This window comes from Mus caroli, chromosome 16 (genome assembly GCF_900094665.2).
Source record: "Mus caroli chromosome 16, CAROLI_EIJ_v1.1, whole genome shotgun sequence".
NCBI classification, from domain to species: domain Eukaryota; kingdom Metazoa; phylum Chordata; class Mammalia; order Rodentia; family Muridae; genus Mus; species Mus caroli.
Window position 1 is genome coordinate 83,250,031 of NC_034585.1, and position 24,803 is coordinate 83,274,833.

The 24,803-nt window shown below is 38.3% G+C and overlaps 3 protein-coding genes across 4 annotated transcripts; 2 read left to right on the top strand and 1 right to left on the bottom strand.

Moving 5' to 3' along the window:
* The first annotated feature begins 1,742 nt into the window (after positions 1–1,742).
* Positions 1,743–2,327, top strand: LOC110312076 (keratin-associated protein 13-2-like). 2 transcript variants are annotated; one of them, XM_021185628.1, is made up of 2 exons: positions 1,743–1,931; positions 1,977–2,327. In XM_021185628.1, exons 1-2 carry the CDS (start codon positions 1,743–1,745, stop codon positions 2,325–2,327), a joined length of 540 nt encoding a protein of 179 aa, XP_021041287.1. The 2 variants fall into 2 exon arrangements, with proteins under 2 accessions (XP_021041287.1, XP_021041286.1); XM_021185627.1 differs by having other exon boundaries at positions 1,743–2,327.
* Positions 2,328–14,816: 12,489 nt separating this feature from the next.
* LOC110311991 (keratin-associated protein 13-1-like) lies at positions 14,817–15,780 on the bottom strand. Its single transcript, XM_021185563.1, has one exon. It carries the CDS (start codon positions 15,727–15,729, stop codon positions 15,142–15,144), a length of 588 nt encoding a protein of 195 aa, XP_021041222.1. The 5' UTR covers positions 15,730–15,780; the 3' UTR covers positions 14,817–15,141.
* A 3,712-nt stretch (positions 15,781–19,492) lies between these two features.
* On the top strand, positions 19,493–20,152 carry LOC110312068 (keratin-associated protein 13-1-like). The gene has a single exon (XM_021185619.1). The coding sequence runs from the start codon at positions 19,493–19,495 to the stop codon at positions 20,150–20,152; it is 660 nt and encodes a 219-aa protein (XP_021041278.1).
* The last annotated feature ends 4,651 nt before the right edge of the window (positions 20,153–24,803 follow it).

Consider the following 24,803-nt stretch of genomic DNA (forward strand, 5'->3'; position numbering starts at 1 on the left):
AGAATTTAACTCTATGTAACAGGAACATTTTAGGTTTGAGAAATAATTATAGCTGGGAACAAAAGATGCAATTCAGAAACTGGATGGGAAAATAAAAATAATGGAATTGAATTTAACTAAAAACTTAAAAATAAAGTAACTAATTTGAATGTTTGTATTTCATCAGGAACCTAATGACAGCTCTACACACAGTGAATTGAGTTATGATAAACAAGGGCGTTTCCAAACCAAGAGTCTTGACAAATGACTGAAAAGAAAGAAACCAGTGTAAGAGATTGGAACTGGGAATGTACGTCTTTGTCATTACTGGATCTAAGAAAAGCAAGGGATGAATAGGATAGCAACATTTGGGGAGATTTCAGTTGAGAATGTTTGAGTAGTGATCAAAGGCATCAGCAACGACACAGCAAAAGGGAGGGGACTGTACTCCGTCTCATCACTGTAAAGAGAGTTAGAGATAAGCTCAGTAGACATGATTTTGATACAGAGACAAAACATAAAGTTTTCATATTTTTAATAAATCAGCACAGAATTTAAACTGTTTTGCCAGCCCCAGTTGACATTCTCAAGAATAAGAACCCTTCAGCATCTTGTGCTAACTGCTGTAGGCAGTTTTCTTTATAAAACGTTGTAAACAGAATGTTCTGTGTTCGGCATCCTTCGACTGTTTTTCCTCACCAGATTCTCCCTCGGATTGAGGACTCAAAAGGAAGAGAAAAGCCCCCCTTGACCAATGCAGGATAAAGGTCATTCCTTAAGGGACTCAGGGCTGGCCATCAGAGCCTATTAGAAATTCCTTGGCCTTCTCTGGACTTGAGAACAGACCTTGACAAATGGGGTCATTCAGAATTGTGCCTAAATTTCAGAGCACAGTAGGAAAAACCATAGCGAATAAATCTCCCTGTGGCTTAAGAGGTGAGACTCAAACCCGTCTGTCACTCAGTCACATGGCCGAGAAGCCAGTATGACCTCAGGCCTCATATCACACACACCAGATGTAAAATTAGTTCCTTCTTCTCACATGAGCGTTTGCTACTCAGTACCTTTCCACAAGGTTTCAGACTTTTGATTCTTATATTTCTGCTCTGTGGGATGATGACACTCATCATTCACTTGCTCTCTCTCTCTTCTTTGGCCCAACCTTTCTCAGGTTTCCTTAGCTTCTATAGTTAACATGCTGCTGTCTCCTGGGGGAAACTCATAGGTAAAACTGTGTAATCCGCATGGCATAAGTTTGGAAAATAAGAATGGTTGTCAATGGTTAATCTTTAGTAGGTTCCACAGGATATTCAAAGAAATTCTGTCAGATCATTAACAAACAGAGATGCATATTATTATCATTCAATACCATGGGAGTAAAAATACTTTTCTTTATCAGATCCCCTGGTTAAACACATCCAACTGTGTCAAGAAGAAAAGGAGGGATTTTGCTAAACACAATGGAATAAGTACCAGTGTAAAATAGTCATGACATCTCTGACAAAGCAGTATGTCATTGTCTTAACTATAACAAAATTACAACACCCATAAATATACTGTGCAGAAAACTATTCAAATGCAACTACAATTACAAAGATTACTGAGTTGCACATTTGTAAACCAGGAAGCACACAAATGCATCAAGTATGAGACTGTTGGGTACCACACCTGCCTCTGAGAGTATATAAACCCAGCTCTCCACTGGGTGACATTCAAACTCAGAATCTCCCTGTTAACATCCAACTCTCAGCCTCCTCTTCAACATGGCCTACAGCTGCTGCTCTGGAAACTTCTCCTCCCGCTCCCTTAGGAGCTGCCTGCCCTCCTCAGGATCCTGCCGTGGCTCTTCCTACCCCAGCAACCTGGTCTACACCACTACCACCTGTTCTCCCAGCACCTGCCAGCTGAGCTCCTCTCTGAACACTGGCTGCCAGGAGACCTGCATTGAGCCCGTCCGCTGCCAGGAGACCTGCATTGAGCCCATCCGCTGCCAGGAGACCTGCATTGAGCCCATTAGTTGCCAGAGGTCCTGTGTGGTGTCCAGTTCCTGCCAGAAGCCCTGCTACTACCCCAGGAGCTCCACACCCTGCAGTCCCTGCCAGGGGACATATGCAGGCTCTCTGGGCTTTGGGTCCAGAAGCTGCAGTTCCCTGGGCTATGGCTCTAGAAGCTGCTACTCAGTGGGGTATGGAAATAGCAGCTTCAGACCCCTCAATTGTGGAGTCTATGGATTCCCTTCCTTGAGTTATGGGTCCAGATATTGCTCTCCAATCTATTTTGCTTCTCGTTCCTGCCAACCTTGTTATAGACCAACCTGGGGATCAGGTCTCTGCGGCATCAGCTGCTAAGTCTTTAACTCTCCTATGTCAGTCTATGCTCTGAAGCTATTGTTTTCCTGATCAATCACTACAGATAGTCTACCATCCTTCCATTAATGACTTTTTCTTCTCAAAAATTGGGCAGATTATGAGATTAGTGGGTTATCCAGAAATTATGCTTTACTCTCTGTTCTGTTGATATAGACACATTCTATTTGCTTTTGACCCAAGGTCGTTTGAAAATTGAAAATTGCATCTAATAAACTTGTGCAATCTGAAAGCTCCATGTATTGTTCATGTTATTATTACTGCACTCATGATTTTTGGCACCTGTGGTTTGGGACATGTACATAAGTTCAGGATGATTATCCAGCTGGATTTGGGGACACAGTTTTGCATTAGTTTGATTCTCTTTCTTGGCAGTTGTTCTTTCTAGGGAGATCAACATTTGTGAGGAAACAACAGGGCTCAACTAGAGTGTGAATTGCCTGAGATTAAACGACATGAATTTCTGATGAGCCAGAAAAACAAAGCAATTAGGAACGGGAACTAGAAATGCAAGGACCAAGAATAAGATGTATAATTGACAGGGTGACATGTGTGAATAGGCAAAAGCTTAAGTCTAGTATGTGACTGTACGTTTTCAGTCAGGAGAGAGTAGCTTTGAACACCTCTCAAGACAGACACTTACTAGTTGATGTAAATGCTAGTCTTCCTGCCTCCGGAGGTTGGTAAGACCCCTGCACCTCATCCACACAGGAGAAAGGCTAGGATCATCTTTCAGGAGGTGCTGGAAACCTCCTTACAGCACCCATGCTCAACCTCAAGCAACAGAAGAAGGTTTCTATTAAGAAGGTTCTATGCCTCAGTACAGGGGAATGCCAGGGTCAGGAAGGGGAGTGGGTGGGTGGGTTGGGGAGGGGGTGGGGGGGATAGGGGATTTTTGGAAGGGAAACTAGGAAAGGAGATAACATTTGAAATGTAAATAAAGAAAATATCTAATAAAATATTTCAAAAAGAAATAAAACTATAATAAGAAAATACATTTTAAAAGATCTACGTGGATTCTGATTCTTGAAATGTACCAAATTCATTCAAAATAGCATAAAACTTTCAGGAAAAAAAGTTTGTACTCCTGGAAGTAAGATAATATTTTTTAGCTATGACAATAAAAATACCAAAAAAGAAAGAAAGAAAGAAAGAAAGAAAGAAAGAAAGAAAGAAAGAAAGAAAAAAAGAAAGAAAGTTTTACTCACGAGTTTTCCTCTGCATCCCAAATGAGTTGAACTTAAACTTTTGGGTGCAATTTATGTGACATAATATCTTAATGGAGGCTTAAGATTACATGTACTGTGGGCATTAAGGGGGGAAAGCGGAAGAAAAACAATCAAAAGGTACATTTTGGTGTTTTTATAGTGAACTACTAGAATCTCATATTCCAGGGACTTCCATGGCATTAATAAAGACTCCTGGGGTTGTCTATTCCTGTATCTGTACAGGGAAAGACATTTTTCATTCACCTTCTTTCTTTGATTGGTTGAAGCTCATAATTTCATGCATTATCATAAGTATTAAAGGGAGACATGACAACAAATCTTTCCATGTAAAAGTGGAGATAAATAAGTCACAAAGATGTATTCAGATTATTGCAGGTGAGATATTTATCACAGAAGCTGTGTAAAGACCCCATAACGTGGCGTGTCATGGCCTCTGTGTGATCACCTGTGATTGCATGCAACATAGATAAAGGTAATACTAGACAAAGAAATCTCATTTAATTATTAAAGGATTAAGAGAAAAAAAAAAGATTTTCCTCCTTTCAGACAAGAGGGAAATAAAATGCATAATGGGTTGGAAGTTTGCCAAAATTTTAGGTCAAATCCTGGTAAAATTTCAAACAAACAAAAAAATTTCCTTGTTCTTTCTTGACCTATAAATTACACACAGACACAGATTCACACACACACACAAACAGAGAGAAAGAGAGAGAGAGAGAGAGAGAGAGAGAGAGAGAGAGAGAGAGAGAGANAGAGAGAAAGAGAGAGAGAGAGAGAGAGAGAGAGAGAGAGAGAGAGAGAGAGAGAGAGAGAGAGTTAGTTCCTAGAGACAAAAGTTTTTGGTGCTTCTGCCCTTCTGGAAATCACTTCATACAAACTGATTTCATTTATCGCACCTCTCTCATTAGCTTTATTGGCTTTGTTTGTTTTAATTTCTATTTATTTTGTTTTGATTTTAAGAGAGATAATGAGAATGAATGTGAAGTTGGATTGGGACAAAAGTTAGTAAGATCTTGGAGGATTTGGGACAGGGGAAAGAACATGATCAAAATCTATTGCAGAAAAAAATTTAAAAATCAGATTTAGGATAAAGCTTAAAAGGCAGTAAACAATTTTTCTTCACAAATACTTTTAACTATTTTGACATATGATAAATTGATAGAATACAATTTGGTTACATTTTAGAAAGCATTAGAAACCTTCATTATTCTGAAAAGTGTCATTTATTTAAATTATTCTTATTAATATTTTATAATTCAGTTTATAAATCAATATGACTAATATCAATTGTTCTTTCCAATAATACGGAACCAAATTAACAAGAATAATTAATTTGCCAAACTTTTGTGACATATCTTCAATACTGTAAATAATACCCTAGTTTTAGCTAGTCGGTTGTTTAGTTAGTTCTAGTTAGCTATGCTGGAGGGGTGTGAACCAACTATGAGGTCATATTAAGGCCTGGAATACAGTGATGTCACAAGATTCAGAAAGAAGATAGGATGTGAGGAAAAGACTGGAAATTCATCATGGAATGTGTGGTTCATCAACAAAAGGAAGCTTCTAGAAAAATGTTATGCTTTGTAAAGCAAGTATAATTCTAAGTTCAATAAAAAGAGGCTAGGATATGCTGCCATAGATACAAGTGAAGTCAATAATTTACTACTTTGGGAAAACTGTGAGTGTCAGTAGTATACATACTACACACACACACACACACACACACATTTTGCTGGAATATTTCAACTCATATTGGAAATAACCTCACCTAGCCTAGCATGGCTACCACGACGGCAAGTGGACTTGATCACAGGAGTCACACTTTATTTTATTCACCATGACATCATCAGGACTTGTGGCTTTTATTGTCACTGTGACAACACTAGTAAAGCTTTGGAGAGCTTTATTAGGATTCTTCGGATCAGATTGTGAAATCAAATTGCTAGAATTAAATCTGTATTCCAAACACTGAGCAACCCTGACATGAAGCTGGCTGCATTTTGTCCTCCGTGGTATCTTTCTTTGGCTAATGGCATGGCATTTCATACTTGGTGTGTTTCATTGTTTAGTATTTTTGTGACTGTTTTGTGTCTCTCTTCTTTTTTTTTTTCTCTAAGAATATAAGTAAAAGGTATTTTATTGACATAAATGAGAAAAATTGAAAAATAAATAAAATGTTTATCTGAGTCTTATGTCAACATATCCTTGCTTCTGCTAATGTATATGACCATCTTTTTTGTCTGTTATTTTATTTATTTACATTTCAAATGTTATTCCCCTTCCAAGTTTTCTCTCCACAAGCCCCCCATCCTCTCCTTCCCCCCNCCCCCCGCCTCTATGAGGGTGCTTCCCCACCTGCCCATAACAGCTATTCTCTGTATGCTCTTCTGAAGAATGCACAGGAATACAAATGTCTTTGACTATCCCCTCAAATGGAAATGTTTTCTCTGGTTTAAAGATCCTACTTTTTTTTGCACAGATTTCTCTTATACCTTTCAACTTGGTTAAGCATTATGAAGTCATAGCTACCCATCCCCCACACTGCTCTAATTTTGAACCTTCTATCTCCGGTATTCCCTTGCTCTTCCTATATTATCGATGCCAACTTTAAGGTATGCATCCTGAGTGGTCCTATTCTAGTATCCCAGCTTCCATATGTACTCTAGGCTAAATACAGAAAAAAAAATGTTTTCAAAGCAAGAATCTGTCAGAGAGACAACATATGGTGATTATATTTCTGTGGCAGAGTGATGTCACCCACTATTTCTCCTCAGTTCCCTCCACTTACCTATATACTTGGTGATTCTATTACAGCTGAGTCATATCTTGGGTATAAGTGTCATATTCTCACCCATCTTTTGGTAAGCAGCATGGATGAGTCTGTTTTCTCACAACTGTGAATGGGCCCACAAGGAGCTTGGATGTGGAAGCAACTCTACTGTAGGATATTATATCTTGATTTGTACCTCGGATTGCTCATGAAGGGCTCAGCGTTGTGGTTCTTCTATTTCCAGTTTTGGAAAATCTCCATACCAATCCCCAGAAGGATTACACTACCATTAGTTGTTAGCAGCACCAGTGTATAGTGTACCACATCCATGGGGGTACGTTCATTGACATTTGTACTTTTGATCTTATCAATTTTGAATGGGGTAATCTTAAAGTTATTTTAAGCTGTATTCCCATGATTGTTAAGTATATTGAACTTTTTTTTTAGAGTTAACTAGACATGTCAATTTCTACTTTGGAGAGTTATTGTTTTCTATAGTCTATTTTGAATTGGTTGTTTTCTTGATGCTTCTTTTTAAAGTTCCTAATATGTTCTAGACATTAATTTTCTGTCAGATGTATATCTGCCAAATATGCTCCTCCATTTTGTAAGCTACCTCTTCACTCATCAATGATCTTCTTTGCTGTACATAACTTGTGAATGTAATGAGGTTCCATCTGTTGATGATCAAACAGATTTCCAGTATAATAATGAGTGTTTATTCTGAAAATCCAGACTTGTGCATGTAAATTAAAATATACTCTCTACTTTATCTTCCAGTAGTTTCACAGTAAAGGGCCTTGCATTGAATCTCTTGGCCTATTCAGAGTTGAATTTTGTGCAGGGTGAGATACAGGAGTCTATTTTAATTTCTCCACATGTTGAAATCCATGATTCCAAGCACTACTTGTTGAAGATGCTGACATGCTCCCATGGATGATTTTGTTCCTTTTATTATTTTTTAAAAATCCATCTCATCTGCCGACACCAAACCCAGATACTGTTGCTGATACCAAGAAGAGCTTTCTGACAGGAGCCCGGTATAGCTATCCCCTGAGAGGTTCTGCTAGAACTGGATCAATACAGATGTAGATATACACAGCCAAACATTGGACTGAGTATGGGGACCCCAATGGAGAAGTTAGATAAGGATTATAGGAGCTGAAGGGCTTTGCAACCTCATAGGAAGAACAACAATATCAACCAACCAGACCCCACAAATTTCCCAGGGACTAAACCACCAACCAGACAGAACACAGGGGGTACCCATGGCTCCAACTGGATATGTAGTAGAGGACTGCCTTATCTGGCATCACTGGGAGGGGAGTCCCTTGGTCCTGTGGAGGCTTGATGACCCAGAATAGGGGAATGCTAGGGCACTGAGGCAGGAGTGGGTGGGCAGGGCGGGGAGGGAGGAGGGGATAGAGGAGAGAGGATAGAGGGCTTGTGTAAGGGAAACTGGGAAGAGGGAATAACATTTGAAATGTAAATAATTTTTTAAAAATTAAAAATTACTTATTTTACTTATTTATTTTCCAGACTTTGGACCCTCCTGCAGTTCTTCTCATTCCCTCTCCCCTTTACGACTGAGAGGATGCCCCCACCCTTGGGAATCCTACTTCCCTAGAGCTTCAAGTCTCTACAGGTTAGGCACATGCTTTCCAACTGAGGCCAGACAAGGCAGTCTGGATTAGTTGATACTGTTGTTCTTCCTGTGGGGTTTCCATCCCTTTCAGCTCCTTAAATCCTTTCCCCAACTCTTCCATAGGGGTCCCTGACCTCAGTCCAAAGATTGACTGTAAGTATCTTCATCTGTCTCAGTAAGCTGCTGGTGAAGCCTCTCAGAGGACAGCCATGCTAGGCTCCTCTCTGCAAGCACAACATAGCAACAGTAATAGTGGAAGGGTTTAGTGACTGGGTATAGGATGGATCCCAAATTGGGCTGGTCACTTGCCACGGACTGGACTCAGTCGTTCCCTCAACCCTTGGAAAACCAGGATTTCTGTATTCAGGTAGACAAGGAGTTGTTAGGGTGGACACCAGAGAGAGTGCTGTATCTGAATGTAATTTCTCAAGGTGAGCATCACATTTATATTACAGAAGAAAACAAAGAAGTTATGTGACACATCAGCCAAGGTACATTGAAGTTATCTGACACAAAACAAAAATGCATATATAAGGACTGACAGGAACCATGTAATGTTTACAATTGAGATAAGATCAGCCCTATCTAAAGTCAGCTATTGACAGGAGCCAGGTGAGGATTTCACACCCTAGTCATAATCTATGCTATTCCTCTGAGTCTTGTGAAAGCTTGCACCAGGGGGGTTCTGCTCTTGCCAACCTTCTCATGAATAATGCAATACTGTAGTTCCTCCTTAAACCACAACCCTTCTTCTTCCTGAGCCATTGTAAATTCTTGCATATGGGAGTAACTTGGCTGCTCTTTTAAGTGTCTGTAGGGAATCTCATTTGTCCAAAGAACTCACCAACTTTCTTCTAATATGCAATGTAGTCTGCCATACCTGGCTGTAATGAGGATTCTAAGTTTACTATTTTGAACTAGCCCTGAGGTTGCTAGCTCTTATCCGGCAAACTGTGAGATGCCTGATTACTGTCAACACTGGGGCATTTCGTCTGAATGAGTAACATTCTTACAAAATTCCAAGCCCAGGGTCAGCTCAAGGACTGCCTAGGACATTGGTGAATGCCAGGAAGTAAAGTTCAACCTGATTTAGGTATTTGTAAAATCATGTCTTGGAGGCACCTATAATAAAACAACTCTGAAAGAAAGCACACAGATCCATTCACTGACTAACACAAGGAAGGACAAGTTTGGAGCATTCATGCTACAGGATGCCAAGCCTCCAGGAGACTAAGTTTCCATGAAACATTTTGCCTCAGGACTGTGTCCAAGCTTTTGGGCCTGCCATGCAGTCTTTATTGGAATGGGTGTGGCAGTCACTGAATGCCCTTTCCTTTGGTCTCTGCTCCATTTTTGTCCTTGCATATCCTTTAGACCAGAATAATTCTAGGTTAAAAATTTTGAAGATGGTTGGGTGGTCCCATCCCTTCACTCGGGGTCCTGTCTATCTGCTCAGGTGATCTCTTCAGGTTCTATCTCCCCACTGTTGGGCATTTCAGCTAAGGTCATCCCCACTGAAAACCTTAGGTAGCTGTATTGCATTAATACCCAAATCTTGTTTTTTAATTGATTATTGCACCTTTCTGACATCAGTCCTGTTTTTAATATGTAATATTATAGCTTGATGCTATAATTTGGCATCAAGTATGTTCATATATTTTTATTGCTGTTCAAAATTGTTTTGGCTTATCTCAGTTGCATCCTTGCATATATTTTTACATTGATTTGTCTATGTCTATAAAGAATAGGCCTAGAAGTTTCATTAATATTTCATAGAATGTGTAGTTTACCTTTGGTAGGATGGCCATTTTCACAAGATAGTTGATCTCTTCTGATCCATGAGTATAGAGCTTTTTTCCTTTTTTGGATTCTTTTTTAATTTATATGTTTATTGTATTAAAATTTTCATTGTAAATGCCTCGTTCATTTCCTTGTTTATGCTGATTATTAAGTATATTCCTGTGGCTGTGAATAAGATTGATTCCTTGATATTTTTAGTGTGTTTGTAATCAATAAGGCTATTGATTTTTGTGTGTTAATTTTTATTTAGCCACTTTTCTGAAAGTATCAGCACTAAAGGGTATTTTTAATAGAATCTTTAGGGCTTCTTTTGTGTAGAATTGTATTATCTGAATACAGGCAGAAATTAACGTCTTGTTTTCCTATTTGTATCCTTATATTTATTTTTATTTTCTCTTCACTCAAAGACTTTGAAGACTATATTGAATGGGAATGAAGAGAGTGGACACATTCATCTTTTCTGGCCTCAGTACAAATGCTTTCTCTCTCTCTCCATCAACCATGTTGGTGACAGGCTTTTCATATGTAGGCTTTATTATGTCAAACTATACTCTCCTACCCCTAATTTCTTTACAATTTCTATCATAAAGGAAATTTGAATTATTCCAAAGGCGATTCCTTCATCTATTAATATGAATATATTATTTCTGATTTTGTGTCTAATTTTGTGATGCATAATGTTTGTTCAGTTAGATCTGTTGAATCAGCCATGTATTTTTGGAATGAAGCCAATTTGGTCATAGTCTTTTTGATTTAATATTGAATTTGCCTTTTCAGCATTTTATTGAGAGTATTTTCATCAGGCAAATTGATCTGTAATTTTATCTACTTATTGTTCTGAGTTTTTCTGATTTTGATGTCAGTGTAAAACTAGGTTTGTAAAAAGGATTTTATAATGTTCAATCATTTTCCATTTCATCAAACATTTGAGTAACTCTTTGAATTTCTGATAAAATTCTGCAATGCATTTATTTAGATTTGAGCCTTTTTTGTTTGAGGACTTTTTATCAAAGCTTTGGTGACATCTTTTATTTATTCTTGCTTTAATTTGATATGTTATATGAACCTATAAATTCTTCAACTTCTTTTAGTCTTTCCAACGAAGTGAAATAAAGCAGAGTGTTCTGTATTTTTGTCCTCAATTTGTTTCCAGATCTCATTGGTATCTGTTGTAATGGCTTCTTTTTCTTTATAAATTATATTTATTTGTGTCTCTTCTCTTTCTTATTTTACTGAGAGAAGCTAATGATTTTTTTCATCTTGTTTATTTTATCAGAGAACTATCTTACTTGCATTGGTTTCAGTGCTTTCTGTTCTTGTCACTACATATTTTTTCTTATTTTAATTATCTTTCAATGTACTACATTTAGCTTTAGTTTTTGGTAGAGTATATTCTTAAGTTATTAATTTTAAATTTCTTAAGAATCTAATGTAAAATCCAGGCATGGTGGCACACGCCTTTAATCCCAGTTTCTGAGTTCGAGGCCTGCCAGGTTTACAAAGTGAGTTCCAGGACAGCCAGGGCTATACAGAGAAACCCTGTCTCAAAAAAAATTCCAATGTAAAAAAATACTGCTATAAGATTTATTCATACTACTACCTTTGTTATATCCCAAAGATGTTGGCATTTTGTATTTTTATTTTGATGTGACTCTATGGATACATTTTCATATTAATCTCTTTTGTATCACAATTATCATCAAACTCTATAAGTTTGTATACTTTCTCTGGTTTCTATGATTATTGACAACTAGCTAATTTACTGCACTATGATTAAATGAAATGTTTGAAAGTTATTTCAGTTTTCCTTTATTTAACAAATCAGCACAGACACTAGTATACTCTTACATGAAGAATAAATTCTTTTTTTGTTGTTTTTTTTTTATGTTTTTTGTTTTTTGCTTTTTGTTTTTTGTTTTTGGTTTTGGTTTTTGAAGACAGGGTTTCTCTGTGTAGTCCTGGCTGTCTTGGAACTCACTCTGTAGACCAGGCTGGGATGGAACTCAGAAATCCGTCTGCCTCTGTCTCCCAAGTGCTGGCATTAAAGGCATGTGCTACCACTGCCCAGTTCTAAATTCTTTTTTTAAAAAGAAATAATGGAGGAGCTGGAGAAAGTACCCAAGGAGCTGAAGGGATCCGCAACCCTATGGGTGGAATAACATTATGAACTAACCAGTACCCNGGAGCTCTTGACTCTAGCTGCATATGTATCAAAAGATGGCCTAGTCAGCCATCACTGGAAAAAGAGGCCCATTGGACATGCAAACTTTGTATGCCCCAGTACAGGGGAACACCAGGGCCAAAAAACTTGGAATGAGTGGGTAGGGAAGTGTGTGTGGGGGGGAGGGTATGGGAGACTTTTGGGATAGCATTGGAAATGTAATTGAGGAAAAGATGTAATAAAAAATATTTAAAAAAAAAGAAATATATTCAACAAAATATTCTAAACTCAAATCCCAGTCCAGAATCAAAAGCAACACAATATTACCACATTTATAGTGAAAAAGGCCCAGAGAATATTCTAGAAAAGGAATTTATAGTAGTGATTTCACATATGTTCAAACAACTGAACAAGACATAGATATACTCCAAGGGAACAAAAGCAAATAGCTGAGTGAAATGAGTAATCCAATTCAAAATATAAAAACAAAATTTATAAAGAAATGGAATTGATAAAGAAAACCTAAGCTGAAATGATGTTGGAAATTTAAAAATCTCAATAAGTTCCGTTAAAACGTCAGTGGATCCAGGCACAGTTCACAGTTGCACACACCATTAATCCCAGCACTCCACAGGCAGAGGCAGAGGCAGGTGGATTTCTGAGATTGAGGCCAGCCTGGTGTACAAAGTGAGTTCCAGGACAGCCAGGGCTACACAGAGAAACCCTGCCTTGAAAAACAAAACAAAACAAAACAACAACAACAACAACAAAAAATCAGTGGAAAGTCTCATTAAAAGAATAGTTTGCATGGAAAATATAATATTCAGGTCTAGTGAAAAGCAGTAAGAATTGGAATACCCAGTATTCTTCAATGTTAAAATGTTTAAAGGAATGTCGATGTAGCATGGAAAAACTTTGAAACAAGATGGGGGAAATACTTTCAAATTGTGTTCATAGAAGGAGACTACTAACAGAAAACCCCTTAAAACTGTATAGAGATGCCTATCCAGGTACAAGAGGCCTATAGAGTATCACATTTACAGGATGTTCAGAGAAACATCATGAGATATAGGGTAATACTAAAAACATAGAATATTGAAACTATATTGAAATATGTAAGAGACAAATGTAGGCTCATTAGAATAATGCATGATTATTGGATAAAAACCTTTAGGGTCATGAGTTATAATTCAATTTATAGCTCTAAGAGAATAGAACTGCTAACCCATACTATTATACCCAGAAAAACTATCTATTAAATTAAAAGAAAAGTATGAATTCCCTACAAGAGAAGCATAATAATGCAGTTTATGATCACTAAGTCTGCTGCTCTACAGAGCATACTGGAAAGAATTATTTGAACCGAGGAGAAATATGAACAAACTCAAAGGGACATTGACAATTAAAAAACAATAGCAAACCAGTAAATTATTAGTATAAAGAGACCCCCTAAAAAGAACAACGTGGTAATAATACAAAACTTTGGGGTATAATTCAATTATCTCAAGTTTTCAAATAGAAATTTACTAGCTAACCAATTGGGTTAAAAATCAAAACCCATCATTTATCTGTCTCTAGGGAATGCATGCTGCCACTATCAATAGACACTATCTTAGGATATAAGGATGGAAACCAGTATCCCAAAGATATGGACCTAGAAACTAAGCAGTTGTAGATAACCTCACATCTGACAACATCAATTTTAAACCACAACTTTTTAGAAGACTTCAATGTCACTACATTTTTTAAAGGAACTTCATCAGAAGGACATTATAACTCTAACACATACACAAACACAGATGTACCTAATTTCACTAAATAAATATGACCATATTTACAAATAAAAATTTATCCCAACTCAGTGATGTGTTGGGTGGGTGAGATCCACAGGCAACCGTTCTCACTTCTAGACCTGAGTGGCCTATGTTGAGGCAACATGGTCTCATCCCTAGTTCTCACCCCTCCCCACTCCTGCTGTGGAACTCTTGAAGTCTGGGTACCTTAATACCATCTTTAGTCCATAGCTTCCACTCTATGTTACAGAATTGGTGCCCAGGCTTATCTCTGACCCCTTCCTTTGGTCCATGACTTAAGCAGTCCTGAAATTGAAGCCTAAGTGTTCCTTCCCTGGTCAGCTCTGATCTTTCCTATGAGACCATGACTCCCTTCTGGACCAACTTGATGTACTAACGGATCATACACTACTGCTTTGAATCAGCTTTCTTTTCCTGGTTATTTTTCTCAAACAAACTATACCTGGATCTTTGACTTTAACAATCAGAGTGAGACAAGTGAAGAAAATCTAGCATTTTTTTCTAGGTTGGAAGAAACTGAGTTGGAAAAACATCAGGAAGTAGGCCCAATTCCTGGACCCAGGTATTACCACCTAAGATAATTATCATTCTCCATTCATATATTTTGAGAAAATGGGACAGAAGTGTCTAAACTCTGGGTGTTAGAAATGTAGCACTTTCAAGAAAAAAAGTTTATATCTTGAGAGTCTTTCAAAGTTGATTGGTTGAATTCAACATGAATTTGGTCGAAAACTCATATTTGCATACTAGACTTAAATTGTTTTCTCAGAAAATAAGCATAACTTTGTAAATTATATACTATAGCAATCTGGAAGAAAAAAAATTATTCATATTTTTCAATCTTAGGCAATTCTCACTTTTGTAATCCTTATTTGCAATTCAAATTGCAATCTTCCTATTATTCACTAATCAAAAAATATGAACATGGCAAAACTAAACTATTTGCTCTCAAAATCTAGTTGGATAAAGGTTTGATATTTAGTTGAGTCCCCCAACCCATAAACGCAAACATAAAAACAACATAATAATACCATCAACAAGGCATTGAGGCTTCAGATTGCACAAATTTATTGGAATAAAATTTCAGTTTTCAAATAGGTTTGAATAAACACTAAATAGCTGGTATATATACATATATATGTGTATAGATAGATAGATAGATAGATAGATAGATAGATAGATAGATAGAGATATAGGTATAGATATTTCAATAGCATAATATTTAAGGCATACGAGGGATTACACATTAAGATTCTAACAAAAGTAGAAGAGAAAAAAATTGTTACTGGAAAGAGAAAAGGAAAATTATATACGATGAATAGTGAACATAGAGAATTTGATTTTGATATTGTAAGAATACAGAGTTAACTTTAATTTCTAGAAGCCAGTACCACAGACTGATCTATAACAAGAAGGTTGAAATCCTGTAGAAGCCACATACACTGGGTAGTAGAATGTGGACCCATAACTCAGGGAAGGGAAGCCATAGACTCCACAATCCAGGGATCTAAAGCCACTGTTTCCACAGCCCACTGGGTAGCAGCTTCTAGATCCATAGGCCAGGGAACTGCAGCTTCTGGACCCAAAGCCCAGAGAGCCAGCATATGTGCCCTGGCAGGAACTGCAGGGTGTGGAGCTCCTGGGGTAGTAGCAGGGCTTCTGGCAGGGGCTGGGCACCACACAGGACCTCTGGCAGCGGATGGGCTCAATGCAGGTCTCCTGGCAGCCAGTGTTCAGAGAGGAGCTGAGCTGACAGGTGCTGGGAGAGCAGCGGATGGGCTCAGTGCAGGTCTCCTGGCAGCCAGTGTTCAGAGAGGAGCTCAGCTGGCAGGTGCTGGGAGAACAGGTGGTAGTGGTGTAGACCAGGTTGCTGGGGTAGGAAGAGCCACGGCAGGATCCTGAGGAGGGCAGGCAGCTCCTAAGGGAGCGGGAGGAGAAGTTTCCAGAGCAGCAGCTGTAGGCCATGTTGAAGAGGAGATGTATCTTATGCTGGTTGTAACTGAGAAGATTCTGAGTCTGAATGTCACCCAGTGGAGAACTGGGTTTATATACCCTCAGAAGCAGGTGTGGTACCCAATAGCATCACCCTTGGTGTGTCTGAGTGCTTCCTGGTTTACAAATGTGCAGTTGTCCATGAATAGTTTCCTGAATAGTGTATTTATGGGTGTTGCAATTTTCTTATAGCTATGACAATGAGCCAGTCATGGATGCCATGACTGTTTTACAATGATAGCTATTCGCTGTGTCCCGGAAAAATCTCTGTTTTTCCATATGGTCTGATTTTTATATGTTTGTCCAAATGTTCTGAGGAATATGCTTTTCTTCCATAGGAGGAGATGTAAAGAAATTGCTCTTCTTTTAGTTAATGAATCGCAAGCATCACTTTGTGTTCCCTTTGAAAGATTACTTGTTGGCATTATTTCTCATTGTTCATTATTATTCTCTGTGGATTCATAGTATTTCCCATGTTCTTTACCTGCACTAGCTAGGGAAGAACAGAATACATTGAATGAGATTGAACCTAAAAGGCAAGAGAAAACACAGAGATTAAAGCTGTGGTGGGTGCAAGGAGAGTATTGAAGCAGAGTCTCAAGCACAGTGCATTTTGGGCCTTTATGAATGGAGTCAAAGAAATTATAAAAGGAGACCATTTCATATTCTAGGTGTCTGGCATGGCCTGAGATGACACTGGATTCTTATCTGTTTTGTACCAGCATGAACAAGTCAGTTTTAACTCTTCAGGGACAAAGAGACTCAGTTGAGTATTGCCCTCTATCCTGTAGGTTCCACAGAAGGTTGGTTTGCAAGAACTAATCCCAGGGAGTGACTAAGTTTAGGTAAAGTAAATAATTTCTAGGAGATGCTGATGATAAACTATAATAGAGAGTGCAGATTGTGGTACCTAAGGAAATACAGAGAGGCACTCTGGGTCTTAGGAACTTTTGGTTTTGTTGAGCTCTTAGGAGAGAATCTGGAGAAGAAAAACAAATTCAAAGTCCCAACAAATCTAATCTTATACAGCTTTGAAAATTAAAATGGTTTTTGATAGATATGAGAATTGAGATACAAATTTTGTCTTCAACATGTGAAACAGGGTTGGGAAAGAATAGACTACCTCACCCAGAGATCCATCCCATAATCAGCCACCAAACCCAGACACTATTGCATATGCCAGCAAGATTTTGCTGAAAGGACCCTGATATAGCTGTCTCGAGTGAGGCTGTGCCAGTGCCTGGCAAATACAAAAGTGGATGCTCACAGTCATCTATAGGATGGAACACAGGGCCCCCAATGGAGGAGCTAGAGAATGTACCCAAGGGGCTGAAGGGGTCTGCAACCCTATAGGTGGAACAACAATATGAACTAAGCAGTACCCCTAGAGCTCGTGTCTCTAGCTGCATATGTAGCAGAGGATGGCCTAGTTGGCCATCATTGGGAAGAGAGGCCCCTTGGTCTTGCAAACTTTATATGCCCGGTACAGGGGAATGCCAGGGCCAAGAAGTGGGAGTGAGTGGGTAGGGGAGCAGGGCAGGGGGAGGGTATAGGGGACTTTCGGGATAGCATTTGAAATGTAAATAAAGAAAATATCTAATAAAAAAAGGGAATATCATTTCAATTGTTTGCTTATTTATAAAAGCTCAGATGCTTTTGGCATCTCTGTGCAGGCCACATCTAAATAATATCTACTAAGCTAATCTTTAATGTTCTCACATAACCACCTACTTCAAGAATAAAAGTAATATAAAGTAATATAAAGGACTGCTTTAAAAAGTATTTCTTAGTATTAGCAGATGAGAGGATATGTTGATCTGTCAGTTCGAGGAATATACCACTATTTATTTGAAATCATGACCAATGTTTTCTACACCAACATTTAAAAAATTACCTATAGTTCTACCATATAAATATTCAAATTATATGTTCAAAACCAATGAGATCAAGACTTATTGATAATGATAGACTAGCAAATGGTGGAAATGGTGACTGACAAGCTATGGAAAACCATGGCTCCCAAGAACACTTGAGTTACACACGTTTTTCACAGTTATGCTTTTCCGGGTTAATTGCTGGAATCGTTCCATTTGGCTGGATATTATCAAGTAATATATGTATTACACTCACAAATGAACTTCCTGGTACCATTCTCAATCTATTATCAAGATGTCTGGCCTTTACTACCACTGTGACAACAGTCATAAAGCTTTGGAGAGCATTATTAGGACTCTTAGGACCAGATTATGAAATCAAATTGTCATAGTTTGTAAAACTTGCTATGTCTAATATGAAATGGATTTTTCCTTACTCTAGGTGATATTTTTTTTTCCACCAATGGGCTGTTGTGTTATGTAGGTTGTTGTTTCATTTCTTCTTTAAGGATGGAAAAAAAGACCTTATTATTAGTATAGGTAAAAGTTATTGAAAACAATTGAATTGCTATGCACAGAACTGATATATCAACACATTCATTTGCTAAGACTAAGTGATAAATGTAAAAGCATCCATATTTCAATTTTATTCTTATAAAGTATACATGGTTATATGAGGAGAGGGCCAAACTTTGTCTCAGAAGACATTATTTGGATATAGGTTAGATATAACGCCCTAAGTGAAACTCTGACTTTTTACTTGTTTGATTGTTTTGATTAATTAAATCACATATTTATTATTAAGGTTTTTGATGTGACATATTTTAATCATTTTTCTTGTTCCCAGTCATTCATAAATCCTTCTTGATCCTTCTTATTCATTTGACTTCATATTCTCTCTCTTTGTCTCACTCTGTCTCTCTCAAAATGTAAACAAAAATCTAAAGTACATATGCAACTCAAAAAAAATTATTCATCAACTCTACTTGACACAGCCAAGAAAAAAAAATCTATATGAATTATCTGCTATCTAACATCAGACTTTATTTTTAAACAGTACAGGCATAATTTGTTTGTATTCGTGTTTTGCACATCATTTTGTTAACTAGAATCTCCCCCATTTGAAAGGACTCAGGACAAAGAGGTAAGAGAGAGAGACTGATAGAATCACATGGTTGTGATGCAGCCCCTCGGTTCTGTCACTTGTGATCACAAAAACTTCAACTGCCTTCTCTGTCTTCCTGGGTTCAACCGCATTTGACTTTTCTTGGCTTATATTGTTTCCCTGTCCTTAGAGTTAAACCACATAGGTAATGTTATACAATCCATACAGAATACTGGAAAATGAGAAGGATGGTGACAAGTAAGAGCCATCTTCAGTAGGTTCCATAGAAAACACAAAGTAATAATCTCAATTCATTAACATAAGGACAGCAAATTACTGTCATGCCACACATGGGGAAGAAACGTATTTTCCTCATAACATCCTATGACAAAACACATAAAATTTATGTCATGAGGGAAAGAGGAAAAGGAGGGATTTCCTTTGGGGGGACGTGATCGAATAGGCATTACTGTAAAACAGTCATGGCATCTCTGGCATAGGAACAACTCATCATTTACTTTAATAAAACGACAGCACCCATAAACATGATGGGCAGAAAGCTATGCAAATGCAATGCAATTACAGAGATTACTGAGTTTCACATTTGTAAACGAGGAAGCACACAAACATGTCAGGACGGCCCTGTTGGGTACCACACCTGCTTCTGAGAGTATATAAACCCAGCGCTCCACAAGGTGACATTCAGACTCACAATCTTCTCAGTTACAACCAGTAGAGCTCACATCCCCTCTTCAACATGGCCTACAACTGCTGCTCTGGAAACTTCTCCTCCCGCTCCCTTAGGAGCTGCCTGCCCTCCTCAGGTTCCTGCAATGGTTCTTCTTACCCCAGCAACCTGGTCTACACCACTACCAGCTACTCTCCCAGCACCTGCCAGCTCAGCTCCTCTGTGCGCAGTGGCTGCCAGGAGACCTGCATTGAGCCCATCCGCTGCCAGGAGACCTGCATTGAGCCCATCCGCTGCCAGGAGACCTGCACTGAGCCCATCCGCTGCTCTCCCAGCACCTGTCAGCTCAGCTCCTCTCTGAACACTGGCTGCCAGGAGACCTGCATTGAGCCCATCCGCTGCCAGAGGTCCTGTGTGGTGCCCAGCCCCTGCCAGAAGCCCTGCTACTACCCCAGGAGCTCCACACCCTGCAGTCCCTGCCAGGGCACATATGCTGGCTCTCTGGGCTTTGGGTCCAGAAGCTGCAGTTCCCTGGCCTATGGATCTAGAAGCTGCTACCCAGTGGGCTGTGGAAACAGTGGCTTTAGATCCCTGGATTGTGGAGTCTATGGCTTCCCTTCCCTGAGTTATGGGTCCACATTCTACTACCCAACCTACATGGCTTCTAGTTCCTGCCAACCATGCTACAGACCAATCTGTGGATCAGGCATCTATGGGATCAACTGTTAAGTCTTTAACTCTCCCAGGTCCGTCTATGCTCTGAAGCTATTGTTTTCCTGATTAACCCCTACTGATATCTTATCATCCTTCCATTAATAGCTTCTTTCTTCTCCAAATTCTGGCAGATTGTGAGATTAGTGGGTAACTTGATATTGTCTAGAAGATGTTACTTTGAGGGACTTCGGGTCCAGTGGCTTTAGATCTTTGCATTACGGAGTTTATGGCTTCCTGTTCCTGAGTTATGGTTCAGGTTCTTCTACTTGGCTTTGCTCCAATTCAACCTGACACATCAAGCACTGGACCTGGAGTTTTTGGATGCACCTGTTTAATCTTTGTAGTTTTTTAATATCAAAGTTAAAGTCTCTGTGTCCTTTGGCTAATGTTTTTGTTCTTATTCCTTACCATTGTCTTTTCAGCTATCCATCAACTACTTCTTCCATCCTCAACTTCTGGTAGATTCTCAGATTAAAGCTAACTCAAAAAATATGTCTTACTGCATGTATTCTCAAAGATATATTTGAATTTAATGCAAGTGTTTCTTGAAAATGAAGATTTTAATCTAATAAATTTGATTTGGGCAATCTGAAACCTCGATTTATTGTTCAAATTCTTACCATTTTGCATATAGCATTTTCAGTTAAGTATTTGTAAGTCTTTAATAGTAATCAGCAGGATTATTTGACTGGATGAGTGAACATTGTTTTATACATGGGGATGTGTTAGTGGGAGTCGTGAGTTCTGGGAAGGTGTTCATTGACATCTGCAAACAGGGTTCAAACTACAAAGAGAATGGTTAGAGATAGGAGGACATGAATTCCGCCATACCCAGCAAATTAGTCATTATTAACATGAGAGCTGGAAATGCAAGTACCAAGAATATATGATATTATATAATTCATACAGTGAAGTTTGCACACAAGCAAACATCTATCTCTAGAATTTGAATGTAGATTTTCAGCAAGAAATAATGTGTTTTAAGCAGCTCTCAGAACAGTGAGCTGTTCTGTGTTAATGTTGCTATCCCTGCTTCTCCAGTTTGGGGTATTATTACTGCATCTCATCTCTAAGCATGTGTATGGAGAATCCAGTGAGTTGTGCTCATAAGAAGCTGCAGCAACTTGATGCTTCTCCTAGAGTCAACTTCATTCAACAGAAAAGCCATATCTCTAGGAAAATTTAGGTCTACATTCTTTGTTACTCTAGGTCTCAAAGACAAGTTGAGGCTACACACCTGGGTACAATATGAGAAAGAAGACATTAAGGCATCATGAAAATTAAAGGTTGAAAAGATTTGAAAAAATACTAATCCAGTTTTTGAAAAGTGTGTATTTTAGTGTTTTTATAAGGAAAACCTGGAGTGCAACATTCCAGGGACCCCCAGAGGGTTTTCAAAAAAAAAAAACAAACAAACCACATATTCTTCTAGTTCATGGAATGAAAGTAGTTAAGTTTCAATTAGAAATTACACCTTCAAGAATAAGGTATATAATTTAGTGAGTTATGTCTGTGTATGAATGTTTGCCTGCATGTATGCATGTGGTTTACCTGAGTGTCTGGGGGCTGAAGATTACAGAAGAAGCTATTGGATAGCCTGGAACTTTAAGTACCTCGCTAGTCGTTGTAGTTTATAGGTGTCCAATTAGTTGTGATTCTTGAATTCTCCTTCCCTTAGCAATTTACATAACACGTAATCTGAAAGCCAGGAATCACAAAGCAGGCTTTCAAATAAAATCCAACTAAAATTGCCTAAGTCTTGGTTCCACAGTCTATCCTGTCTTCAGAAAGAGGAACTTAGCTGCTGGAAAGGCACCAAGGACAAAGACAAAATCGATATTTATTTGAGTGTTTCTTGAACTCTCTTGCACAACAAGGGGGTTTCAAGGGGGTTCTTATTTTTCATGCCTAGTACTGCGGCTTTGTGGTATATCTATCTATATCTATATATTTACATCTATATCATCTATATCTATATAATCCATATAAATATATAAAAATATATGTCACATACATACATACATACATGCACACACTTTATATACATATGCATACATATACATATGTATATATAATTTTAGGTAAATTTTATTCATATGATCCTTTTGGCTTTTTTAAACACCTTAGTATTTCTTTTCCATCTTCTCCCCCTCTCCTACTGTGTTGAGTACTCTTACTTCCACAGCTTGGTTTTAATTGGCTATTTTATTGATGTTTAACTTTTTTTTTTGTATTGTCTAAATCTTAATCCAATACCAGATGGATAGCTGGCAATGATTTTATCCCAATTAGTAGGCTTCCCCTTCACTCAACTGAAGTTGTCCTTTCCAAAAGAAAATGCTTGAATTGCACGATTTCTCATTTGTCTATTGTTAGACTGACTTCTTGCACTAGAGAAATCTTATCCAGAAAGTGCATGCCTGTGCCTATGGATTGAAACATATGCCCTACTCTATCCTCTAGAAGTTTAAGTGTATCAGGTGTTATGATGAGGTCCTTGATCCATGGGGATTGAGTGATGTTCAGGGTGGGAGATATGGAAAGGTCCAGCTTTCTTTATGTTTAGAACCATATATATATATATATATATATATATATATATATATATATATATATATATACAGAGAGAGAGAATCGTTGCCTTTTCTTCAAGGACAAAATTGTCCTTGTTACCATGGTGATGGTTAGGTTGCTTGCATGCTTGGATCTGCATCCTCTATTCCCTAACATTTTCCTTGTGTCTGTTTTGTGTCAGTAACATACTGTCTTAATATTATGGCTCCATAGTATATAGGTTGAAATTAGTATAAAACTTCCCATAGTGTGGGTTTTCATTCCAGGTTGTCTTGACTGACCTCAGTCAAGTCAGGATTCTGAATCTGCTCTTCTATGCAAGCTCACATTCTGAGATTCAGCACCCAGTGGGCAGGCCCTCTCCTCTGTTGATGTTGGGTTGGCCTTTCAGAACTAGATCTCTGCTTTGATTAATTTCTATTCTGATACTCATTCTCCTCAAATCTGAACAACTTACTTCAATCCCAGACTACACAGTTTCTACTCTGTACTTTAGAACTTGTGGTTTGTGTTCCACTGGTCTGTGTCATCTCTGGCCATGATTCTGAAGTCATGACTTCTATAGTCCCAAACTGGCAACCTGTGTGCTCATCCCGCTGGTTAGTTCTGACCCTATTCCTGGGACCATAACTTCCTGCTGCCCCAGTTGAAGAACTTATAGCCAGTGTACCACTGCATGAGTTGGTATCTCCCTCTCCTAGTTCTTAAGTCAAAGTAACTGCACCCTCATCTCTGACGTTGGCTTGGCCTTTTCATTCTATTTAAGACTAAGGAATAAAGGGTAAAAGAAAAACTACACCACTTCTAATGTGATTGTCGTTGAGCCTTAGGGAGCTTTAAGAAGTCATCACTGCTCTTGAACGAAATCTCTCATCTGGGATTGGTGTGCTTCTTGGTCAAAAAAAAAAAAAAAAAAAAAAAGGCTCAGGAATGGTGCCCATACCACAGCAGATGAGGATGTCAGCATTATTAAGAAAATTTCCAAGCTTTTCAGTTGGCTGACAACTTCCTTTCACATACTAGATTTAAATATTTTTGTCTTTATTTATATGGAACCCAATAAAATGTATACCATACTATTGATGGTGAAATTTTTATTTAAAATTTTTATTGTTCTATTTCCCTGGATCAGCAAAAAATCATATTGTTAAATCTCAGGCAATCATTGTTTTTGAGCCTGACTTGCAATAGAAATGACAGTCTTCCTATTATTAACAACCCCTTCCTATGTTCCTATAAAGGAACATATCCAATGACAACAACAACAAAAAAATATGTTACTTTGGTCACAAAGTACAATTAAGGAAATATATTCATCTTTATTGTCTCCTAAATATGTAAATTCAGAAACTAAACCCAACATAATAATTATAGGAACAATATATTGTGGTGTCAACTTGTACAAATTTATTGGATTAAACATTCCATTTTCAGGTGCTCTTGGATGAAAACCAAATATATGTATTCAAAGAGTACAGTCAGCCAGCCATACCTGGGAATTAGACATTAATCTAACCTGAGGGTGAATGAAGCTATTAATGAGAGGACGGAGATAGGGACACAGCAGGAAATCAAAAGCTATGGGACAAGACTTTGATAAGCTGAGAATAAAGAAAACTAACAGTCAATTCCTCAGGATCCAGTACCAAAGCATGATCTCTAACAAGAATAATGGGAGACACTAGGAGCCAAGTGGGCTGGCTAGGAGAATTCAGATCCATAATACATAGATAGGAAAGTAGAGACTCCATAACTTAGAGGTTGTAGCCAAGTGATATGCTGAGTAGGTATATCTGGATCCATAGCCCAGCAAGTAACAGCTGCTCAAATCAAGGGTCAGAGATCAGCATGAATTGGATGACAGGAACTGCTGAGATAGGAGATGCTGGGGTAGTAGCAGGACATCTGCCAGGGTCAAGATACCATGCAGGACCTCTGGCTCCTGGAGCGCTCAATGCAGGTCTCCTGACAGCAAGTGCAGAGAGGAATCCAACTAGCAGGTGCTGGGGAAAGCAGCTGGTAGTGATGTAGACTGAGTTGCTGGGATAGAAAGAGCCTCAGGTTGAGTCTGAGGAAGGAAGGCACTACCTAA